The sequence below is a fragment of the Dromaius novaehollandiae genome, chromosome 1, assembly GCF_036370855.1.
Source record: "Dromaius novaehollandiae isolate bDroNov1 chromosome 1, bDroNov1.hap1, whole genome shotgun sequence".
In the NCBI taxonomy this organism is placed as follows: domain Eukaryota; kingdom Metazoa; phylum Chordata; class Aves; order Casuariiformes; family Dromaiidae; genus Dromaius; species Dromaius novaehollandiae.
The window spans coordinates 216922618-216942196 of NC_088098.1; the positions used below are offsets into that span (position 1 = coordinate 216922618).

Here is a 19579-nt window from a genome sequence, read left to right on the forward strand (position 1 = left end):
GGGGGACCACGGGGAAATGCCACCAGGGGCTCAGCGCCGCCCTTGCGTCCCCAGCATCCACGTGTACCAGTCCTCCGACAACATCCGCAACCGCAAGAACAGCATGAAGATGCAGCACGCCGCCGCCGTCATGTGCATCCTGTAAGCGCGGCGGGCGGCGCGGGGAAAGTCACCGCGGGGTGGCCGAGCGCGGCCCCCGCTGAAGCCCTTCTCGCCGCAGGTACCTGGATAACCAGGTTTTCGTCTCGTTGGCCAACGGGGAGCTCATCGCCTACCAGCGGGAGGCAGGTGAGGCCGGGGCGGGGGCGTGCGGGGAGGAGGGTTAGCGAGCGGGGCCCCCCCCCAGCAGCCCTTCCCAGCCAGTGGCTCCAGCCCCAGCTCCCAGGGACCGTGGGAATCGGGGAAAAGCCTGAGTGATGCTCGCGGGTTCGGAGCAGGCGCCGGGGACTCTCAAACCAGCAAAGAGGTGGCTGAGGGGGTGCAAAGGGTGCCCGTCCTGCAAAGGGTGTCCATCCTTCAAAGGGTGTCCATCATGCAAAGGGTGTCTGTCTTGCAAAGGGTGTCCGTCCTGCATGGGTGCCCATCATGCAAAGGTGTCCATCCTGCAAAGGGTGCCTGTCCTGCAAAGAGTGTCCATCCTTCAAAGGGTGTCCATCCTTCAAAGGGTGTCCATCATGCAAAGGGTGTCTGTCTTGCAAAGGGTGTCCATCCTGCATGGGTGCCCATCCCGCAAAGGTGCCCCTCCTGCACAGGGTGTCCATCATGCAAAGGATGTCCATCCTGCCAAGGATGTCCATCCTTCAAAGGGTGTCCCTCCTGCAAAGGGTGCCCTGGGTGCAAAGGGTGTCTGTCCTGCAAAGGATGTCCATCCTGCCAAGGGTATCCATCATGCAAGGCGTGTCCGTCCTTCAAAGGATGTCCGTCCTTCAAAGGGGGTCCCTCTTGTAAAGGATGTCCATCCTGCATGGTTGTCCGTCCTGCAAAGGGTGTCCATCATGCAGAGGGTGTCCATCATGCAGAGGGTGTCCATCATGCAAGGGGTGTCCATCCTTCAAAGGGTGTCCATATGTCCCTCCTGCAAAGGATGTCCATCCTGCCAAGGGTGTCCAACCTGCAAAGGGTGTCCCTCTTGTAAAGGATGTCCATCCTGCATGGGTGTCCCTCCTGCCAAGGGTGTCCATCATGCAGAGGGTGTCCATCATGCAGAGGGTGTCCATCATGCAAGGGGTGTCTGTCCTTCAAAGGATGTCCATATGTCCCTCCTGCAAAGGATGTCCATCCTGCCAAGGGTGTCCCTCTTGTAAAGGATGTCCCTCCTTCAAAGGGTGTCCATCCTTCAAAGGGTGTCCCTCTTGTAAAGGATGTCCATCCTGCATGGGTGTCCCTCCTGCCAAGGGTGTCCCTCCTGCAAGGGTGCCCTGGGTGCAACCCGCTTTCCCGGGTGCACGGCAGAGCGGGCGATACAAGGGATGCTGGAAGCGAGGGGCCGCAGAGGAGCCCTGCCGCCGGCGGTGTCCCCGGGTGGGTGGGCGGGGGGGGGGGGGAAACGGGGACCGGCCGTCCCTCACGGCGCTGCTCGCAGGGCGCTTCTGGGACCCGCAGCACTCCAGGGCGCTGGCGCTGGGCTCCCCGGGCAGCCCCGTGACCAAGATGGTGGCGGTGGGCGGCAAGCTGTGGTGCGGCTGCCAGAACCGCGTCATCGTCCTCAACACGGCCACCTTGGCGCAGGAGGTAGGCGACGGGGGTGGCGGGGGGGGGGGGACGCTGGGAGCGGGGCGGGGGCGGCGGGGACGGCGGTGGCATGTGCCCGCTGTGTCGCCGCGCAGCACGCCTTCGCCGTGGGGCCGGACGGCGGGCGCGGCGTGAGCTGCATGGCCAGCGCGGGGCCCGGCGTGTGGGTGGCCCTGCAGAGCAGCGCCCAGGTGCGCCTCTACCACGCCACCAGCTACGAGCAGCTGGCCGAGGCCGACGTCACCCCCCCGGTGCACAAGATGCTGGCGGGTAAGTGCGTGCGTTGTTGGTGGGTTGGGGGGGGCCGGACGGTGGCCGGGGGGGTGACGGCCCGCCTGCCCCGCAGGCGCCGACGCCATCATCCGGCAGCACAAGGCGGCGTGCCTGCGGGTGACGGCGCTGCTGGCCTGCGGCGAGCTGCTCTGGGTGGGCACCAGCGCCGGCGTGGTGCTGACGCTGGCCGCCGCCGCCGCCGCCCGCGCCCCCCCGGCCCTCGTGGGGCTGCCCCAGGGCCACACGGGCCACGTCCGCTTCCTCGCCGCCCTCGAGCTGCCTGCCGCCCTCGACCGCCTCTGCCCGCCCCCCGGCGACCCGGGTAGGCCGCGGGGCTGGGGGGGGGGGGCCCCTATTTTGGAGTGGGAGGGGCTAGTGGGGTGGGAGGGGCTAGTTGGAGTGGGAGGGGCTATTGGGGGTGGGAGGGGCTAGTGGGGGTGGGAGGGGCTAGTGGAGGATGGGAGGAGTTAATGGAGGATGGGAGGGGCTAGTGGGGTGGGAGGGGCTAGTTGGAGTGGGAGGGGCTAGTGGGGGGTGGGAGGGGCTAGTGGGGTGGGTGGGGCTAGTGGGCTGGGAGGGGCTAGTGGGGTGGGAGGGGCTATTTGGAGTGGGAGGGGCTAGTGGGGGTGGGAGGGGCTAGTGGGCTGGGAGGGGCTATTTGCAGTGGGAGGGGCTATTTGCAGTGGGAGGGGCTATTTAGAGTGGGAGGGGCTATTTGCAGTGGGAGGGGCTAGTGGGGCTGGGAGGGGCTAGTGGGCTGGGAGGGGCTAGTTGGAGTGGGAGGGGCTAGTGGGGGTGGGAGGGGCTATTTGGAGTGGGTGGGGCTAGTGGGCTGGGAGGGGCTAGTTGGAGTGGGAGGGGCTAGTGAGGTGGGAGGGGCTAGTGGGGCTGGGAGGGGCTAGTGAGGTGGGAGGGGCTAGTTGGAGTGGGAGGGGCTAGTGGGGGTGGGAGGGGCTAGTGGGCTGGGAGGGGCTAGTTGGAGTGGGGGGGGCTAGTGGGGGTGGGAGGGGCTAGTGGGCTGGGAGGGGCTAGTTGGAGTGGGGGGGCTACTGGGGATGGGAGGGGCTAGTGGGGATGGGAGGGGCTAGTGGGTGGGAGGGGCTAGTGGGGATGGGAGGGGCTAGTGGGCTGGGAGGGGCTAGTTGGAGTGGGAGGGGCTAGTGGGGGTGGGAGGGGCTAGTGGAGGATGGGAGGGGCTAGTGGGCTGGGAGGGGCTAGTTGGAGTGGGAGGGGCTAGTGGGGTGGGAGGGGCTAGTGAAGGATGGGAGGGGCTAGTGGGATGTGGGGCAGTTGGGTGGGAGGGGCCATCTGGAGGATGGGAGGGGCTATCTGCAGTGGGAGGGGCTAGTGGAGGTGGGAGGGGCTACTTCGAGTGGGGGGCTATTTGGGGTGGGAGGGGCTAGTGGGGGTGGGGGGGCTATTTGGAGTGGGAGGGGCTAGTGGGGGTGGGAGGGGCTATTTGGAGTGGGCGGGGCTAGTAGGGCTGGGAGGGGCTAGTGGGCTGGGAGGGGCTAGTTGGAGTGGGAGGGGCTAGTGGGGGTGGGAGGGGCTAGTGGAGGATGGGAGGGGCTAGTGGGATGGGAGGGGCTAGTTGGAGTGGGAGGGGCTAGTGGAGGATGGGGGGCTAGTGGGCTGGGAGGGGCTAGTTGGAGTGGGAGGGGCTATTGGGGTGGGAGGAGCTAGTGGAGGATGGGGGGGCTAGTGGGCTGGGAGGGGCTAGTTGGAGTGGGAGGGGCTATTGGGGTGGGAGGAGCTATCGAGGGTGGGGGCTAGTGGAATGGGAGGGGCTAGTTGGAGTGGGAGGGGCTAGTGGGATGTGGGGTAGTTGGGTGGGAGGGGCCATCTGAGGGTGGGAGGGGCTATCTGCAGTGGGAGGGGCTAGTGGAGGTGGGAGGGGCTATTTGAAGTGGGAGGGGCTAGTGGAGGTGGGAGGGGCTATCTGGAATGGTAGGGGCTATTGAGTGGGCGGGACTAGTGGGATGTGGGGGCAAATGGGGGTGGGAGGGGCTGTTGGGGTGGGAGGGGCTAGTGGGATGGGAGCTAGTGGGTGGGAGGGGCTAGTGGGGTGGGAGGAGCTATTTGGGGAGAGGCTTTGGCTGGGAGGGGCTATTTGAGGGAGGGCTAGTTGGGGTGGGAGGAGCTTCTGGGCTGGGTGGAGCTATTGAGGCGCTTTGGGGTGGGCGGGGTTATCATGGGGGTTGGGGTGGGTGGTGCTATGGGAGTGGGAGGAGCTACAGGGGTGGGAGGAGCTATTGGGTAGGAGGGGCTAGTTGCATGGGAAAGGCAATTGGGGTGGGAGGAGCTATTGTTTGGGGTGGGAGGGGCTAGCTGAGGAGGAGCTAGTTGGGGTGGGAGGAGCTCCTGGGGTGGGGGCTTTGGGGGAGGAGCTTTGGGTGGGAGGGGTTTGGGGAGTGGCCATAAGTGGGTGGAGCTATAGGAGTGGGAGGGGCTATTGTGGGGATGGGCTAGTGGGGTGGGAGGGGCTATTGGGGTGGGAGGGGCTATTGGGGTGGGTGGGGCTACAGGAGTGGGAGGGGCTATTGTGGGGAGGGGCTAGTGGGGTGGGAGGGGTTTGGGGGTGGGAGGGGCTATTATGGGGAGGTGCTTTGGGGTGGGAGGAGCTACTGGGATGGGAGGGGCTATTGTGGGGGAGGAGCTCTTGGGGTGGGTGGGGGTGAGTTGGGGTGGGCGGAGCTATTGCGGGGAGGGGCTTAGGGGGTGGGCGGGTCTGTTTGGGGGAGGAGCTTTGGGGTGGGAGGGTCTAACTGGGTGGGAGGAGCTTCTGGGCTGGGCGGAGCTATGGAGGCGCTTCGGGGTGGGGTTATCGTGGGGGCTGCGGTAGGTGGCGCTGTGGGAGTGGGAGGAGCTCCAGGGGGTGGGAGGAGCTACCACAGGGGGGCGTGGCCATGGAGTGGGCGGGGCCGGAGGCGGAGCCAGGGGCTGACAGCGGCGCCGGCAGGGCCCGAGGCGGCGGCAGCAGGCGAGGGGCCGCGGCGGGAGGGGGCTCGCCCGCGGGCCGCCGGCCTGGCCAAGCCCCAGCTGCTGGTGATCAGCGGCGGCGACGGCTACGAGGACTTCCGCCTGGCGGCCAGCAGCGACACCGTGGGCCGCGACGACAGCACCAACCACCTGCTGCTGTGGCGGGCGTGAGCCCCCCCCCGCCGCCCCCCGCCCCGCTCCGCTCGCCCCTTCGCTCCCTCAAAATATATATATATATATTATATATATAAATATCCTTATTTATTGGCGGCGGGAGGGAGGGGGCGCGCCGGGGCCCGCCGGCAGCTCCCGGCCCTGGACCAAACCCCCCCCCGCCCCGGGGTGCCGCCGCTTCCCCCGCTCGCCCCCCCGTCGTGCCGCCTCTCGCCCCCCCTCTCTGGCTCCGAGCCGGGGGGGCCGGGGGGGGCGGCCGCCCCGCAGCCCGGGCCCACGGCGCCGATGGGAGCCGGGTGCCGGCCCCGGCGAGAGGCAGGATCGCTGCTCCCCCACGTCCGTCTGTCCGCCCAGGGAGGGGCTTGGGGGTCTTTTTTTGGGGGGGGGGTTGTTCATAAGGATGGCAGTAATGTTTAAGGGGAGGGTTGGGGGGGGCTTTTGGTCACTGTGGGCTTTTTGTCATTAAAGGTCACCCGTGTCGGAATTAAACCCAGCGTGGTCTCATCTCTTAAAATCCCCCGGGGGGGCTGCACCGGCGCGGGGGGGGGGGGGCAACGGCTCCCTGCCCTGGTAGCCCCGGGGGGGGGGGGCGGTATTTCGGGTGGCCGAAAGCTTTGGGCAAAGCAGCCCCAAACCCATTCGGGAGGAAAAATCCCTCCCCCCTTTTTTTTTTTAATTTCCTGCCAAACGGAACTTTTGAAACCGAGTCTTATTCTGGCCGATTTCGCCCCAAAGCGCCGCCTGGAAGAAGCGCCCCCCCTCGTCTCTCGGCGCCCCCCCTGCAGCGCCCCGCGGCGCCCGGCAGGTGGCGCTGCCCGGCGGCCGCCCGCGGAGGGGGGGGCGGGAGGGAGGGGGGGAACCTCCGAACGTTCGCGCGGTGACGCCGCAAGGGGGGGGGGAAGCCCCGTATTGTGACGTCACAGAGGGGGCGGGGCCGGCGGCCGAATGGCTACATTGGCGCCCGGCGGGTTCATTCATAAAGACGCGCGGCGGCGGCGGCGGTGCCTGGGGGTGGCCCGGTGCCCCGGCTCGGGGGGGCCGGTAGCGGATGCAGGTAAGGGCCTGGCTCGGCCCCCCCGGGCTGGGCTGCCTTGGGGGCCGGGGGTGCTGGGAGGTTTTGCCGGGAGATCGCAGGGTTGCAGCTGAAGTGTGGCTTCCTCTGCTGGGTCCCTGCACCCCAAAAAGGGTGCTGGAGGGTGCCCCTGCCTGAGGGCTGCTTGCTGCCCCCCTTCCCTCACCGGTGGGGCTGCAAGGTGGCCCTGGTCGGGGCCCCAGTTTGGGCACCTTGGGGTGGCATGTTACTCCGGTCACCTCAGTGCAGCGAGGTGATGCTAACTGCTCAGGCTCAAGTCCTTTGGGCCTCGGCTGCCTGGGCAATACAAAAGGGACCAGCAAGGGCTGCCAGGGACCTTGTGTGGCACCTTCAGGGGACTCCAGCTTGCCCAAGCCCCTTCTCCTGGGGGTTATAACCAGGCAAAGCTCTGAGGTGGTAACAGCCAGGACCTGGGGTGCCCTGAGTTTGTAGCAGAGACTTCCCATGGCAGGGCTTGGTCATCTGGGGGCAAGATCTCCTTAGTCCCCAGCCCTACAAAGCCTGGCCCTTCAGCATCTGCCAGGGTTGGTGTGCTTTGCCCTGGACTTTGGTTCAACTCCACACAGCTGCCTGCACATCTGGGTCCTGCTCTTGGCTGTTCCTGGTGGCGTTGGGGCTGTGCTAGGCCAGCATCCCCATATGACGCTCTTCTGAGTGTCCTTTAAGCCTAAATGCTTCAAGCCCGTATCCTTTTGTGGGGGCGGGACACGGGATGCCTCCGGCGGGGACGGGATGCCTCCAGCGGGGACGGGACGCGTGGGCTGCTCCAGCCCTTGGCTGCACTGCTGCACAACTGCTGCCTCGTGAAGGCAAAAAACCCAGGGGCCGGGCGCTGCGTGCCGGTTCCTGCCCCGGAAAGACGTAGCTGGCTCGCAGCAGCGTTTAAAAATAAGTCCAGTCTTTGGGGGGGACAAAAGCCTCCCTTAAAAGTGCTGTGAGCCCACGCGGCAGCTGGGCTGGGGCTGCGGCACCCGTGGGGCTGAACAGAGCCCCCCTCTCAGCCTCTCCTTGCACCTCCCGTGCTCCAACCTTCAACCACGTCGGTGGTCTCCACTGGACTGGCTCCAGTCTCTTGCGTCCATTTAGGGTTCCCCAGCAGAGGATCCAGATGTGGTCTCAAGAGTTTCACAGCATGGCTGAGGTTGGAAGGAATTTCTGGAGATCATCTAGTCCAACCCCCCTGCTCAAGCAGGGTCACCAAGAGCACGTTGTCCAGGACCATGTCCAGATGGCTTTTGAGCATCTTCAAGGATGGCGACTCCACGACCTCTCTGGGCAACCTGCTTCAACCCAGCTTTCCCTAAAGGCCCTACGCTGGGTAGAAGAGCTCTGTTGCCTGTGAGGGTGACGAAGGAGATGGAGCGGGAAGGGGAACCCATTAAGGTGCAGCCCATGGGGCTGGACCAGGCTGTGTCCATGGCGCGCTGGGCCCCTCCTGCAGCCTCCCAGCCTCTCCCCTTGCTGGGATGAGCACACAAGCGTAATTAGCTGCATCTCGCACTGTTGATGCTGGAGACTTTAATTAAGCTGCTGCAGACCAGCGGGAGGAGGGGTGTGCTTGGAGAATGCGGTCATGCAAAGCTGCAGAGCATCTGGCAAAGGCTTATCACAGCTCTCCGCTGCTTCTGGACAGTCTCACCACTGTCGGCGGTCTCCAGGGCAAGAGGGGAGCTTCAGGCCGTGGTGAGAGCCAGCCGGAGCTCCTGCGTGCCCCAAAACCAGCGTGGCCAGGTGCTGGCTGCCCTGGGGATCAGGGATCTGGGGTTGTTGCAAAGAGGTCCCATGTGGCCCTTGAGGTTCCCTCCTCACTGCTGGCCAAGAGGGAAGCAGTGACCCAGGAGGGAGCAGCTTGCAACAAGGTGGGGCGAAGCCCTAATAGATCTTGAGCGTGTAGACGGAGAGATGATGGAAGTAGGAAGAGATGCCACCAAAAGAGACCCCAGACTGTCTTATCACTGAGCGGTGGCATTTCTTATCTCCTGCTGGGATCCCAGCTTCACCGCAGCCTGGAGAGGAAACTTGGTCTTTGGGGCTGCCAACGCTGGGCAATGTTGGTCCCTGCTGAGGGACTTGTCCACCCTGTCCTCCAGGAGCTCTGAGCAGTGGATGGCCGTATCTCCACTCCTTTGGGCCCCAAAGCTCCTCACAAGTCCCACCACGTGTATCAGTGGCGTGTGGGCACCAGCCATCACTGCTGCTCCTCTCGACTCCTTTTCTCCTCTCTGTTTTTGGAAATCTTCTGCCCAGCTCGTGTCCCCACCACATTTACAGGCGGTTTATAACATGCATGGAAGGACCCGAGCCTGGTCCGCCTGCCCTTCCCGCCCGGAGCTGAGCCGAATCCCAGGGATCCTCCACCGGGATGCGCACCTGGGCTTTGCTCTGCCACTGTCCCCGCGGGCGGCCTTGGTCATGTCCCTTAACCCTCCCTGCCGTGTCGGCCGCTGTGGCTGCCTCCGCCAGCCCTTCCGCAGCCCCCCCGGGGGGGGTTTCCTTCGCTTGGGGTTCGGACCGAGCCGGAGGGGAGCTTCGAGCCCGTTCAAGGCCACAGTGCGGCCGGGCCCTGCCGAAATCCCTCCCCTGCCCGGCAGAGCTGCCGGCGAGGCTCTGCGGCCGCCCCGGAGAGGCTCTTTGCTTCAAAGGGGTATTTTTTCCACTCGCCCCCCCGTCCGCTGGGAAAAACGGGAAAAAAATGGGGAAAAAAAGGAAAAATGGAAAAATTGCCAGATTTCACGAAAACGCCACCGCCGAGATGTCCAGCACCGCAAAGCCCGGCGGGGGCAGTGAGCAGTGCCGCCTTGGTTTCCCGGGGTGGGGGGGCAGAGCCGGGGGGGCTGGAGGGGCTGAGCGCCGGCCCCACAGGCGGCAAGAACAGGGCGGGCTTTTCTAACCCCCCCCCCATCGCGTTTCACACCCCCCCCCCCGTCGGGTTTTTTTAACGGCCATCAATTTTTTTTAACTCCCCCGTCGGGTTTCTTCCCCCCCCCCTCGTTTTTTTTCTACCCCCCCGTTGAGTTTTTTTTAACCCCATCGGGTTTTTTTAACCCCCCTGTGGGGTCCCCACCCACCCAGCGGGTTTTTTTAACGCCCCCCCCCGTCGGGTTTTTTTTAACCCCCCATTGGGTTTTTTTTAAAGCCCTCCCCCTGCCGGTTTCCCCCCCGTCGGTTTTTTTTAACCCCCCCATCGGGTTTTTTTAACCCCCCCGTCGGGTTCCCGCCCCCCCCCCCCGCAGAAAACACCGCGGCGCTGGAGGAGCTGCTCCGGGAGCAGCACCGGCAGCAGCCGCCCGGCAGCAGGTAAGAGGCACCGCGGCGGCCCGGGGGGGGGGAGGACGCGGCGGCCCCCCCGCCCCACGCCGCCGCCCCTGCTGCCGCCTCCAACCCGCGCGGCTCCGCTCCGCGGGGAATCCGCCCCGCGTTTTCCCTCTGCTCTCCCGCAGGCCCGCGGCCACTGCCCGGGACCTAACGGGAGCGGTGAGGCTGCAGGGAAAACGCGGCGCTGGATTTCCTCCGGGAGCAGAGCGCGTGCCGGACCGCAGCGCTGGTTAGGGGGGGCGCAAGGCCCCTGAGAGCTCCCACGCCGCGGGAGCCCCCTGCTCCCCTCTGGGGTCCCTGCGCGCCCTGGGCTTCCTTCCCCGCCATGCTGGGGGGAGCAGGGGCCGCGTAACCTCTAATGAGCCTGCAGGATTGAGGCGTTCACTCTGAAGCCTAATGAGGACACATCTGAGATCCAACTGGTCTTACCCACCTGAACTGCAGGCCTCTTCCAGCGGCTCGAGGGCTCGCCAGAGCTGCAAAGACCAAAGGAGCTGCCCGAACCTTGTGCTGCTCAGCCCTAACAGGACCTCGGTGGGGTCCAGGTCCCCCCACCGCAGCACCCGAAACCCCCTCATGACAGCAGTGCTGCCACCATTCCCCCCCCCCCCCAATGCCCAGGGTCGCATGGGTATTTTTTTTTGGTTGGTTTTCTTCTTTTTTTTTTTTTGGAAACATTTTAATAGTTATCGACTGCTCTACATCTTACAGTAAATACCGTACGGTTACAAACTCGCGGCTGAAACCCGTCAGGGAGCTCGAGCACGACCTGCTCTTCCGACTGGACCGGCGACGGGGAAAAAAAGAAAAACCAACCCCCCCCCCGACGCTTCCCCCCCGTCCCCAAAAAATAAAATAAACTAAAGCGGCCCCCGGGTTTGGGCTTCGCACTCGCAAGCGGCGGCTGCGGCGCTCGGCGACGCTTCGGGCCCCTCCGGCCTCTACGGCTTCGGACTTGGAAGACGTTGACTTGGGTTTTGTGTGTGTGGTTTTTTTTAATTTATTTTATTTTTTGCTTTTTTTTTTTGGCTGAAGAGTTCAAATAGGATTTAAATAAATAAAAAAAACAAGCCGAGCCATCAGCCGAACTGAGTTAAAAAAAAAAAACTAGCGAAAAGGCGCAGGGGGGTGGTGGGAGCCGGGTCCCCTTCCCGGTGGCCCCATCCTGCCCGTCGCTGAACCATGGTTTTCCCTGCTTTTCAGACCCCTCCGACTAGCTTAGTCCCAGATTCCCGGGGAATCCCAGCGAACGTCGGTCCAGGGGAGGACATGCCAAAAAAGGGAAAAAAAAAGAAAAAGAAAAAGGGAGGAAAAAAGAAAAAGGGAGGAAAAAAGAAAAAAGAAAAAGAAGGAAAAAGAAAAAAGAAAAAGAAAAAGAAAGAAAAGAAGGAAAAAAAACAAAAAAGGAAAAGAAGGAAAAAGAAAAAAGGAAAAGAAGGAAAAGAAGGAAAAAAAGAAAAAGAAGGAAAAAGAAAAAAGAAAAAGAAGGAAAAAAGAAAAAGAAAGAAAAAAGAAAAAAGAAAAGAAAAAGAAGGAAAACGAAGAAAAAGAAGGAAAAAGAAAAAAGAAAAGAAAAAGAAGGAAAAAGAAGAAAAAGAAGGAAAAAGAAAAAAGAAAAAGAAGGAAAAAAGAAAAAGAAGAAAAAGAAGGAAAAAGAAAAAAGAAAAAGAAGGAATAAAGAAAAAGAAGGAAAAAAGAAAAAAGAAAAGAAAAAGAAGGAAAAAAGAAGAAAAAGGAAAAAAGAAAAAAGAAAAAAGAAGAAAAAAGGAAAAAAGGAAAAAAGAAAAAGAAGGAAAAAAGAAAAAAAAAAGCAAAAAGAAGATGAAGAAAGAAGAAAGAAAGCACCTTTCCAAGCTCTCTGCCGGCCCCGGTTTCTCCTCCTGGGAGTTTCAGAGGGTTTTATTTCTCCCGATGGGAAACCGGAGCCGGGAAAGCTGCACAGATGCCCGGCCGCATCCCGGGGACCGCAGGAAAGGCCGAGGGGCAGCCCAAGCCGGGGGGGAAAAAAAAAGCGGGGGGCACAGCGAAGCGCGCACTGAACATTTTGCAATTTTTTTTTTTTTGATGGAAAAAAAATATTCCCAAAAAACTGGATTTGCCCATAGCCGCCGGCTGGCGTTGCTCTCCCGCCGGGTCAGCACAGCCGAACAACCCTCCTCGACCCCCCCCGAAACTTAAATAACACTTTGTGGGTTAAAAAAAAAAGGGAAAAAAAATTAAAAAGCACTTAAATCACAGCTGGGAACCGCCAAAAAAATAGGTTTTAGGGGTTGTTCCCCCGCTGGGGACGGCGGGGGCTCAGCCGCTGGGCGGCGCGGCGCCTCCGGGACTCGTAAAACATATTTTAATTTGGGTTTTTTTCCCCCCTTCGCAAGCCTGGCTTTACGGTGCAGGTCTTAAAGCCGCTGAGCCGGCGTGGGGGGGCAACCCCACGCGCTTATCCACTTTTTGGGGGTGTTTTTTTCTTTTTTGGTTGTTATTTTCCTCCTTTTCCTTGGCGAGAAAGCGCGACGCTCGCCCGAGCCGCTGCGGTGCCGCCGGCCGCGATGCTTCGGACCCGCCGGAGGGGAAAAAAAAACCCACCCCAGCTTTTCTTTTCCCCTTTTTCCCCTCCTTTTAGGGGGTTAAAAAGGGAAAAAAAAAACAGCATTAACCCCGGCGCGGGAGGCGACGCTATTTATTGCTATGGCTTCGCCCTGCCGCGCTGCCCCCGCGCCGGGGGGGTCCCGCCGCCGCGGCCGCATCCTGCTCCCCAAGCCGGGTCCCGGCAGAGGCTGCATTAAGTCTCGCCCACCGCAGCCAGCTGGAAGACACCACTTTTTTTCCCGCAAACCCCCCCCCCCCCGGTGACCTATTATGGAAGATTAAATAATTTACCATCAGTGTAACGAAGTGCGTCCGGCCTCGGGGCAGCCGGCGGGCGCGTTTTTCCCGCGGGAACCGCTCGGCTGAGCCCGGCGAGACCCAGCCGCTTGCTGCCGACACCGAGGAGGCGGGGGGAAAATGATGGAAAAGTCCCTAAATCGGCCAAGGACCCGAACGGACAGGGAGCAACGGTGCGCCGGGCTGCAAACCCACCGGAGCGGGACCTTCGCTATCGCTCCGTGTCCGTAGGGGTGTTGCACGCTCCGGAAGGGGGGGGCAAAAAAAAAAAAAGCAGGAGATTAGAAAAAAAGCAGCTTTTACAAAACCCACTAAAGGATGCATAAAGTGCCCCTGGGGCTCTGTCGCCGGCGGGGGGGCGTTTGCCTTGGGGCCGGGCTGGGGGGGTGCCGGGGGGGCGGGTGTGGGGGGCCGGCGGCTTTACCAGTGGGGCGGCACGTAGCTGTAGGCGGGGGTGCCCTGCGCCCGGTACGTGGGCACGGACACGGGGTGGGCGCCCAGGGCCGTGTGCTGCGGCGTGGTCAGCAGCGTCCCTGCAAGGCAAGGGGGCACCGTCAGCGCCCGTCACCCCCCCTCACACCCGTCCGACCAGTCGCCACTGCCCAAATTTCCCCCCCCCCAACACACCAGCAAAAGCACTGCAAGCTTTTGCAAACGCCAGCCGTGATATTGCAGCACCCACCACGCAAGGCCAAGATTTGCTCCCCGAGGAGCCGCTACCGAGGGAGCCGCGGGCGAAAAAATAAACCCAGCAAGCGGTCTTAGATATTCTGCTCCCAATCAACCATATTTTTTTACCAAACTCAAATGTTAAGTCTTGCACATAAAGCACGCAGCGTTTGGGACTTAGGCACCAACCAAGGTTGACTCATGCACCAACCAAGGTTGACTTAGGCACCAACCAAGGTTGACCTAGGCACCAACCAAGGCTGACTCATGCACCAACGAAAGTTGACTTAGCACCAACCAAGGTTGACTTAGACACCAACTAAGGTTGACTTAGGCACCAACCAAGGTTGACTTAGGCACCAACCAAGGTTGACTCATGCACCAACCAAAGTTGACTTAGCACCAACCAAGGTTGACTTAGGCACCAACCAAGGTTGACTTGGCACCAACCAAGGTTGACGTCTATTTTGTCGCGCATCCAACACATGCAACAAGACTGAAAGCATCTTCAAACAGGAGCTTGGGGCTAAAAAACACCCCCATGCATCTGCCGAAGGCCCAAATAAGTCCGCCACTGCCGGGAGAGGGATCTTACCTGCCGACATGGCCATGGTGGTGCCGGCGACCATGCCCATGGCCACGCCGTTGGTGCGGGGCGCGGCGACAGGGGCCGGGTAGATGGCCGACGGGATGCTGTTGGGCTGCACCACGGTGGTGTGATGGATGACGTGGGGCTGGGCCGCGTACACGGGCTGGGTGTAGTAAGCGCCCTGTTGGAGACGGGGAGAAGACGGAGCTGTCTTTGCGGGCGGACTGAAAGCAGGAGCCACAGCCACAGCTTTCTTTGCCCACAGCGACTCAAACACATTTTTTTTCCCTATTCTGTCCATGTTCAGCCCCTTTTTTCCAAGCCTCCAACCCTTCCAAAGCTTCTCCCCGAGGGCGATGTCCCTCTGCCCTATTTCCTCCCTGCAGCCTTATGCTTTGCAATCCCCCTGTAACATCTGCCAGGAGCTTTAGTAGGCACCAGCCCACCAGGCTCTGGCACTGCCCTGCTGTGATGGCCCCTCAAGGAGACATGGTCAAGCCCTGGAGGTCTCCAGGAGCAATAGCAAGCCCAGCAGGCCTCATGCCAGGTATGAACCGTTGTGGATGGGAAACCTTCAGGTTCTGCAAAAACTAGCTAGCTTCTTGCTCCTGGTCCTTCCCATGGCCAGGAGCACGTCCCAGCATCTCCAGAGGTGGAGCACTAAAGCCTGGGCAGATCCCACCAGGAGCAGGGAAAGCAGAGGACCGCGGGAGGGACAAGGGCAACGGGAGCTGGAGGAGATCCCATGCCGGATGGGCGAGCCGGCTCTTCGGGACAAATCCTGCTGCCAGGGTGAAGTGGAAATGGAGCAATCTGTTGGCTGCCAACTCACAAAGTGAACAAGAGGTGGGAGAAACGGAGAAGCCACGGGTTTTGTCCGAATCCCAGAGGCGGAAAGTGGAGAACGTCTGGGGCAGACAAAAGGGACCAGAGTCTCCTTGGGTTTCCGACAGGAGACAGCAGGGCAGCCGAGCCCCCCAGGGATTTCGGAAGGCTGGGGAGGAATAAAAGAAGGGAAGCAAGAGAAAAAGCTCCCTGGCTAAAATAACGCAGGACCTGAAATGCGAGCGGCGCGGGGGAGAGGCCTGACACAGCCGGGCCAGCGCCACGGCTGTACCAAACCGAGACGGCTGGAAAGATTAGAGGGTTTCAGACAACGAAGGGAGATTTTTATCGCAGGTTGGCGAGAGCCGTTAGAGGACCTCTGAAGGTACGGCTGAAGAGGAGACCGGGTTACAGCCGAGCTATTAAATTACTTCTTTCTTTCAGGAGCTACAAAGGTTGCTCGGACACAAACGCGACGTGCAGAAAGGGATTTCCTCGGGCAGTTTCCATCAGCTGAGCCGCTGCGACCGGATCCAGGTGCACGGAGCTGCCACGGAGCAACATCCCAGGTGAGCAACGGTGCAAGCGCAAGGCGATCAGAAGACCTACCAACAGACCTTTCTCTCAGGTGTTCCCTTGCAGGCTTTTTGGGCTGTAAAACCTCTCTTTGCCCGTCCCCGTAGAGCAGAGAGGAGCCAACAGTATCTCCAGGGTCCGGTGCCCCCTCCCGCCTGCCGGTGGGCTGGGGCTGCCGGCTGACCCCAACCTCCAGCTGGGGCTGGAAGAAGACCTTGCCGGGAGGCAGCGCATGTCTGGTGGCCCTCAGCCGTGGCTCGGGGTCCAGGAGTTTGGCCAACCCTCCCTGGAGTCTTCTGCATTTGCTAAGACTGGTGTTTCTAACATTAGACATATGCATAAGGCATCGAGCGGCCAAGTCTCCGGGCTGGACCGAGCTGGCCACCAAGCCATGGGGCACTGGGGACATCTGGGACAGGGAAACTGCCGCTGGCGTCTGGGCCAGTCCCAAGGGAATGGGAGCGATGCCAGAAAACAGCCCTCGAAGGACCAGCGATGTGTTTTGACCTGAGCAGAAGGTGAGAGCACGCAAAAACGAGAAGATGCCCCAAGTCTCAGCAGGGCATGGAGGAGACACCCCAGGAGGCTGCAGCTGCTCAAGGAGCTGCTCTTGGGACGTGGGACTGAAGAGGATGGAGAAGGCCAAGGGAGGCTGCAGGGCCAGCTCGCTGCGAGCAACTTGCAGAGGGAAGGGCAGCATGGGGCTTTCTGGAGGACATCGGCCCTACGTTGACTCCCTTGGTGCCCGCGGAGCAGAGGCGGCTTCAGGGCAAACATGAAGCTGGTGAGATGCCACCAGCCACGGGGATGCCAGGGGTGGCCCAGCCTCGTCTCACGGCCGTGGCCATGGCCACACGGGGCGAGCGAAGCACCTACCTGGGTGTACAGGTTCTGCTGGGGGTAGGCACTTCTGATGGGGTACATGGCCGTCTGGTACGGATTCGGGGACGGCGAGTAGGGCGGAGGCGCGTTGTTGCTCTGGGTCGGTGGGACCTTGTAGGGGGTCCCCGCGGTGTACCCTGCAAAGACAAGAGCACAGGTTTGAGCATCCTCCAAAGACACCGACCACCAAAGACACAAAGTTTTGCTCGTTTTTTCTCTGACAACGCCCAACCCTCATCCCCTCCAACAATCTTCTCCTCCAAAACGGAGCGGTGGCTTTTATCCAAAGTCTGTTATAATGCTGCTCCATCCAACCCTTGCTACCTGGGACGGGGCCGCGCAGCCTCTATCCGGGTAAATACCGCATTTAAAAAGAGCCGCGGCTTGCACGGAAGATGCCTGCAGGACGGGAGCCGAATTCCCCCTCTTCGGAGGCACTTCCCAAGCAGGGAACGTGTCAAATTGGGGGAAAATCTCTGGGAATGCTGGAAGCAGCGCGTCAAGCTCTCTTCCATAGGACGAAAGGCTGAGAGAGCTGCCGAGCTTCCCAACGGCCGAATCGCAGGCAATTTAGCTACTACATCAAAAAAAGGATTAAACGCGATAGTCTAAGCAGATGTAACCTTCCACGTTTATAAATTAGAGAGAAAAAAATAGAACGGTTTGTACTAGTTGGTGGCTAAAAATTACTTGCAATCACGTTTTAATGGCACAAGGTGAGACACGTGCCTCCTGGAAAAGTTCATCCAGCAGCTAATTTGGAAGCCTAATTGCGACCATCGAACGCCTCGTTAGGATGGGGAAGTTCACGGGGCCGGTGCTGCAATTCCTCCAGCTTCCCTAGGGAAGCGATCCCTGCCCGGTCCTGCGGGAGAGCCCCGGCCATCAGCTGAGAAAGGGGTCCAGGGGAAGGGGACTTGGTCAGATGTGGGCTGACGTGGCATCAGGTGTGGCAGCAAGCCCAAGACCACATCAGGTTTACAGCACCGACCCCAGAGGGCCACCGCTTTGCAAGGAGCAAGAAGAGCCGGCTTTACGGCGAGCTCAACGAACGCCGCCCCGGCTCCGCTCTGCCGGCTTCATTCAAGAGGTGGGAATTTCCCTGGGGTTGCTTGAAAAAACATCTTTTATTTTCGAGTTCCCTCTTTCACTTTTAAGCATCTTCGGCGCAGATACCAAGCTGCCAATCCACCCCCGATAACCCCCTTCCAAGCTACAGGGAGGCAAAACGGGAACAAAACCAGCAGGTAAAACCCCGCGAGCAAAGGTTTATTTACTGAATGCTGCAGAAGAAGCTTGGTAAGTTCTGTTCTCGGTCCCAGTGTCCACGGGGAGGTGGAAGGTGCCCTCGGTGGCACAGGAGGAGGACGTCTGCGGCCAGGCCTGCTTCATCAGAAGTGTGGCTGGAGTGGAGACAGAAAAGAGGTGTTAGACACAGCCAGCGTCCGCGTGCCAACGCTGCAACCAAGCCACGACACCCCGCTTTCATGTTGCATTTTAACCACCCTGCTGCCCTCTGCCCTTTTTCCCCCCTTTTAAGGCCAAACACATGGAGGAATTTCACGCTGTTCTTCCTCGCCTGCTGCCTGCTCCTCAAGGAGGACCATGTGCGGCGACCAGGCAGTAATCTACCCCAAACGACCACCTTTCTGGGCCAAGCGACCTGCGCGGGGATCTGCATTTGGGGACGTGGCCAGCTGGGATGGCTTTGAGGACATTCCTGGGGACCTGGGGCTTTTCAGAGTTCGCCGCTTGGAGATGCACATGTGGCAGGTGCTGCAGATGGGCAAAGCGTTGGTAGCTGTGACCGTCCCATCGCACCAACATGTGGTCATGGGAAACGTTGGAGAAACAGGCAGCAGGAGCAGGGCTTTGGGCAGTCACCCTGTAATCCTGGCTGGTGTGAAGGTGTTTACAAAGCCAAAAAAAGACAAGGCAGAAGCCTCTTGAGAGCCAGCTCTTGTGGGGTTTGAGAAGTATTCAGTTATTCTGTTCATCTTTAGTTTTCCGAAAGAGGGAAACTTCTTCTACTTAACTGCCCCAGAGCATCTCTATATGCACCGGCTATACGTCTGGGCTCTTCACCCGATAACCAAATGCATCACCAACACATATCCAAGAAGGACGGCCGCTATCTCACAAGGCTTCCTGGAGCATATGGAGTGGGGCTGGCAGATCACCAGTGGACACCTTGTCTTGGAGATGGCCCTTTCCCAAAGCTGATGCCTCAGGAAACAGCCTAACACATCCCCTTTTTCTCCCCCCTCCGAAGCTATGATGCTCTCATAACTTTTTGTTCCAGACCAGCCTCAAATTCTGGCAGCTGCTATCCGCCGCTGGCCGTAGCGTCTTTAATTCCTGCTCCCTTTCGGTGGAGCGCAGAAGCCCTTTGAAGGTCGGAGCCTTTGTTCGAGCCCCACGCCAGCCTGGGAGGTGCAGTGATCAGAGCTTGCTGCTCGCCGGTTTAATAAGTTGATCTATCTGTCATTATAAAAGAAATAAGCTCCAGCTTTTCTATGTCCTGCAATTCGCATTTTGCAAGTCCAGCTACTGCGGGAAGAAAGCCGAGTGAGGAGGGCTGATCGATCCTCGGCGAGCAGCTCAGCGATTAGACTTCATTGCGAAGCTGCTGAGGGTAAAGGAGGTAAAACAAGGCAGCTGGTGGGATCAAAGAGAATAACCAATTTATTTCTTGTTTCAAGCTATTTTTTGTGAACTCAGGAGCTAGACTGTTGACACGCTCGCCATACGCCAAATTACTCAATTCCCCAAGCCCTCCAGAGCCGAAGCACAGTGGGAGGCTGGAGGTCAGGGCAAGCCCATCCTGTCCTCCTCCACATCCAGGAGCATTAGGAACGGGTCAGATACCCCCAAGGACACAAGAAACAGATTCGGTGTCAGCCTTGTGAGCTCAAGGGACTTCTGGAGAAAAGGAGAGAGACCTTTGGGCAAGAGAGGCACAACGGAGGCGCGATGCGTTGGCTGGGGACTGTTCCCGGCAGCGGAAGCAGCCAAGCTCGGACCAAGCTGTCTTGGGCAGAAAGCGGGGCTGTTTGGGGGAGAAGTCACGGCCTGCAGGGGAAGGGTCTTGCACTCCTTACCCTCCATGCAGTCCCACATTTCTGGCCAAAGGAAGCCACCTATGAAGATGCTCCAAGGTTGCACTTCATAACTCCTCTCCCCACCAAGTTCCTACCATCACAGGTCAGGGCCACAGGCAGTTGGGTTATGGGGCAAGAGACAGCTCAGGGGACCCTCAGGAAAAAGCGGATTTGAGGGCCTGCTCCCCGCCCGCGCCTGACGGACCTGTTGGAAGGCAAAGGAAGGAGCAGGCTGGATTAAGAGCTCTGCTTCTACCCTGCAGGCCACGAGGCCAGCCTCCTCTGAAGACTCCACACTAAGGCCCACGCAGGGATTTTATGACTTCGTCAGGGCTTGTAAACCTTTCTGCGGTCTAAAGGAAAGAGTAATTATGTTCTGAAACCCTCCAACGCTTCTGTGTCTGTTCGGACTCTTAATTAACTGTCTCTGAAGAGAGAACTGTAAATCCAGAGTATCACAAGGCTGGAGGTTGGGTGCGCAGGATGCTG

At 60.2% G+C, this 19579-nt stretch overlaps 2 protein-coding genes across 3 annotated transcripts in view; one reads left to right on the forward strand and one right to left on the reverse strand.

The window, feature by feature from the left end:
• The window catches only part of ARHGEF17 (Rho guanine nucleotide exchange factor 17), a 35459-nt gene extending 29813 nt beyond the window's left edge, over nucleotides 1–5646 (forward strand). The window contains exons 16-21 of one of the 2 annotated variants that reach the window (XM_064505234.1): nucleotides 55–141; nucleotides 221–288; nucleotides 1583–1731; nucleotides 1827–2001; nucleotides 2078–2326; nucleotides 4964–5646. In XM_064505234.1, the coding sequence (XP_064361304.1) occupies nucleotides 55–141; nucleotides 221–288; nucleotides 1583–1731; nucleotides 1827–2001; nucleotides 2078–2326; nucleotides 4964–5154 (919 nt within the window). In that variant the 3' untranslated portion in view covers nucleotides 5155–5646. The remainder of the gene's footprint in view (nucleotides 1–54; nucleotides 142–220; nucleotides 289–1582; nucleotides 1732–1826; nucleotides 2002–2077; nucleotides 2327–4963) is intronic. The other variant, XM_064505233.1, reaches the window with a different exon arrangement.
• A 5913-nt stretch (nucleotides 5647–11559) lies between these two features.
• Nucleotides 11560–19579, reverse strand: part of FAM168A (family with sequence similarity 168 member A) — a 168130-nt gene continuing 160110 nt past the window's right edge. The window contains exons 5-8 of the mRNA XM_064505235.1: nucleotides 17267–17392; nucleotides 15984–16126; nucleotides 13713–13887; nucleotides 11560–12981 (exon numbers count right to left, since the gene is read on the reverse strand). Coding sequence (XP_064361305.1) covers nucleotides 12869–12981; nucleotides 13713–13887; nucleotides 15984–16126; nucleotides 17267–17392 — 557 coding nt within the window. The 3' untranslated portion in view covers nucleotides 11560–12868. The remainder of the gene's footprint in view (nucleotides 12982–13712; nucleotides 13888–15983; nucleotides 16127–17266; nucleotides 17393–19579) is intronic.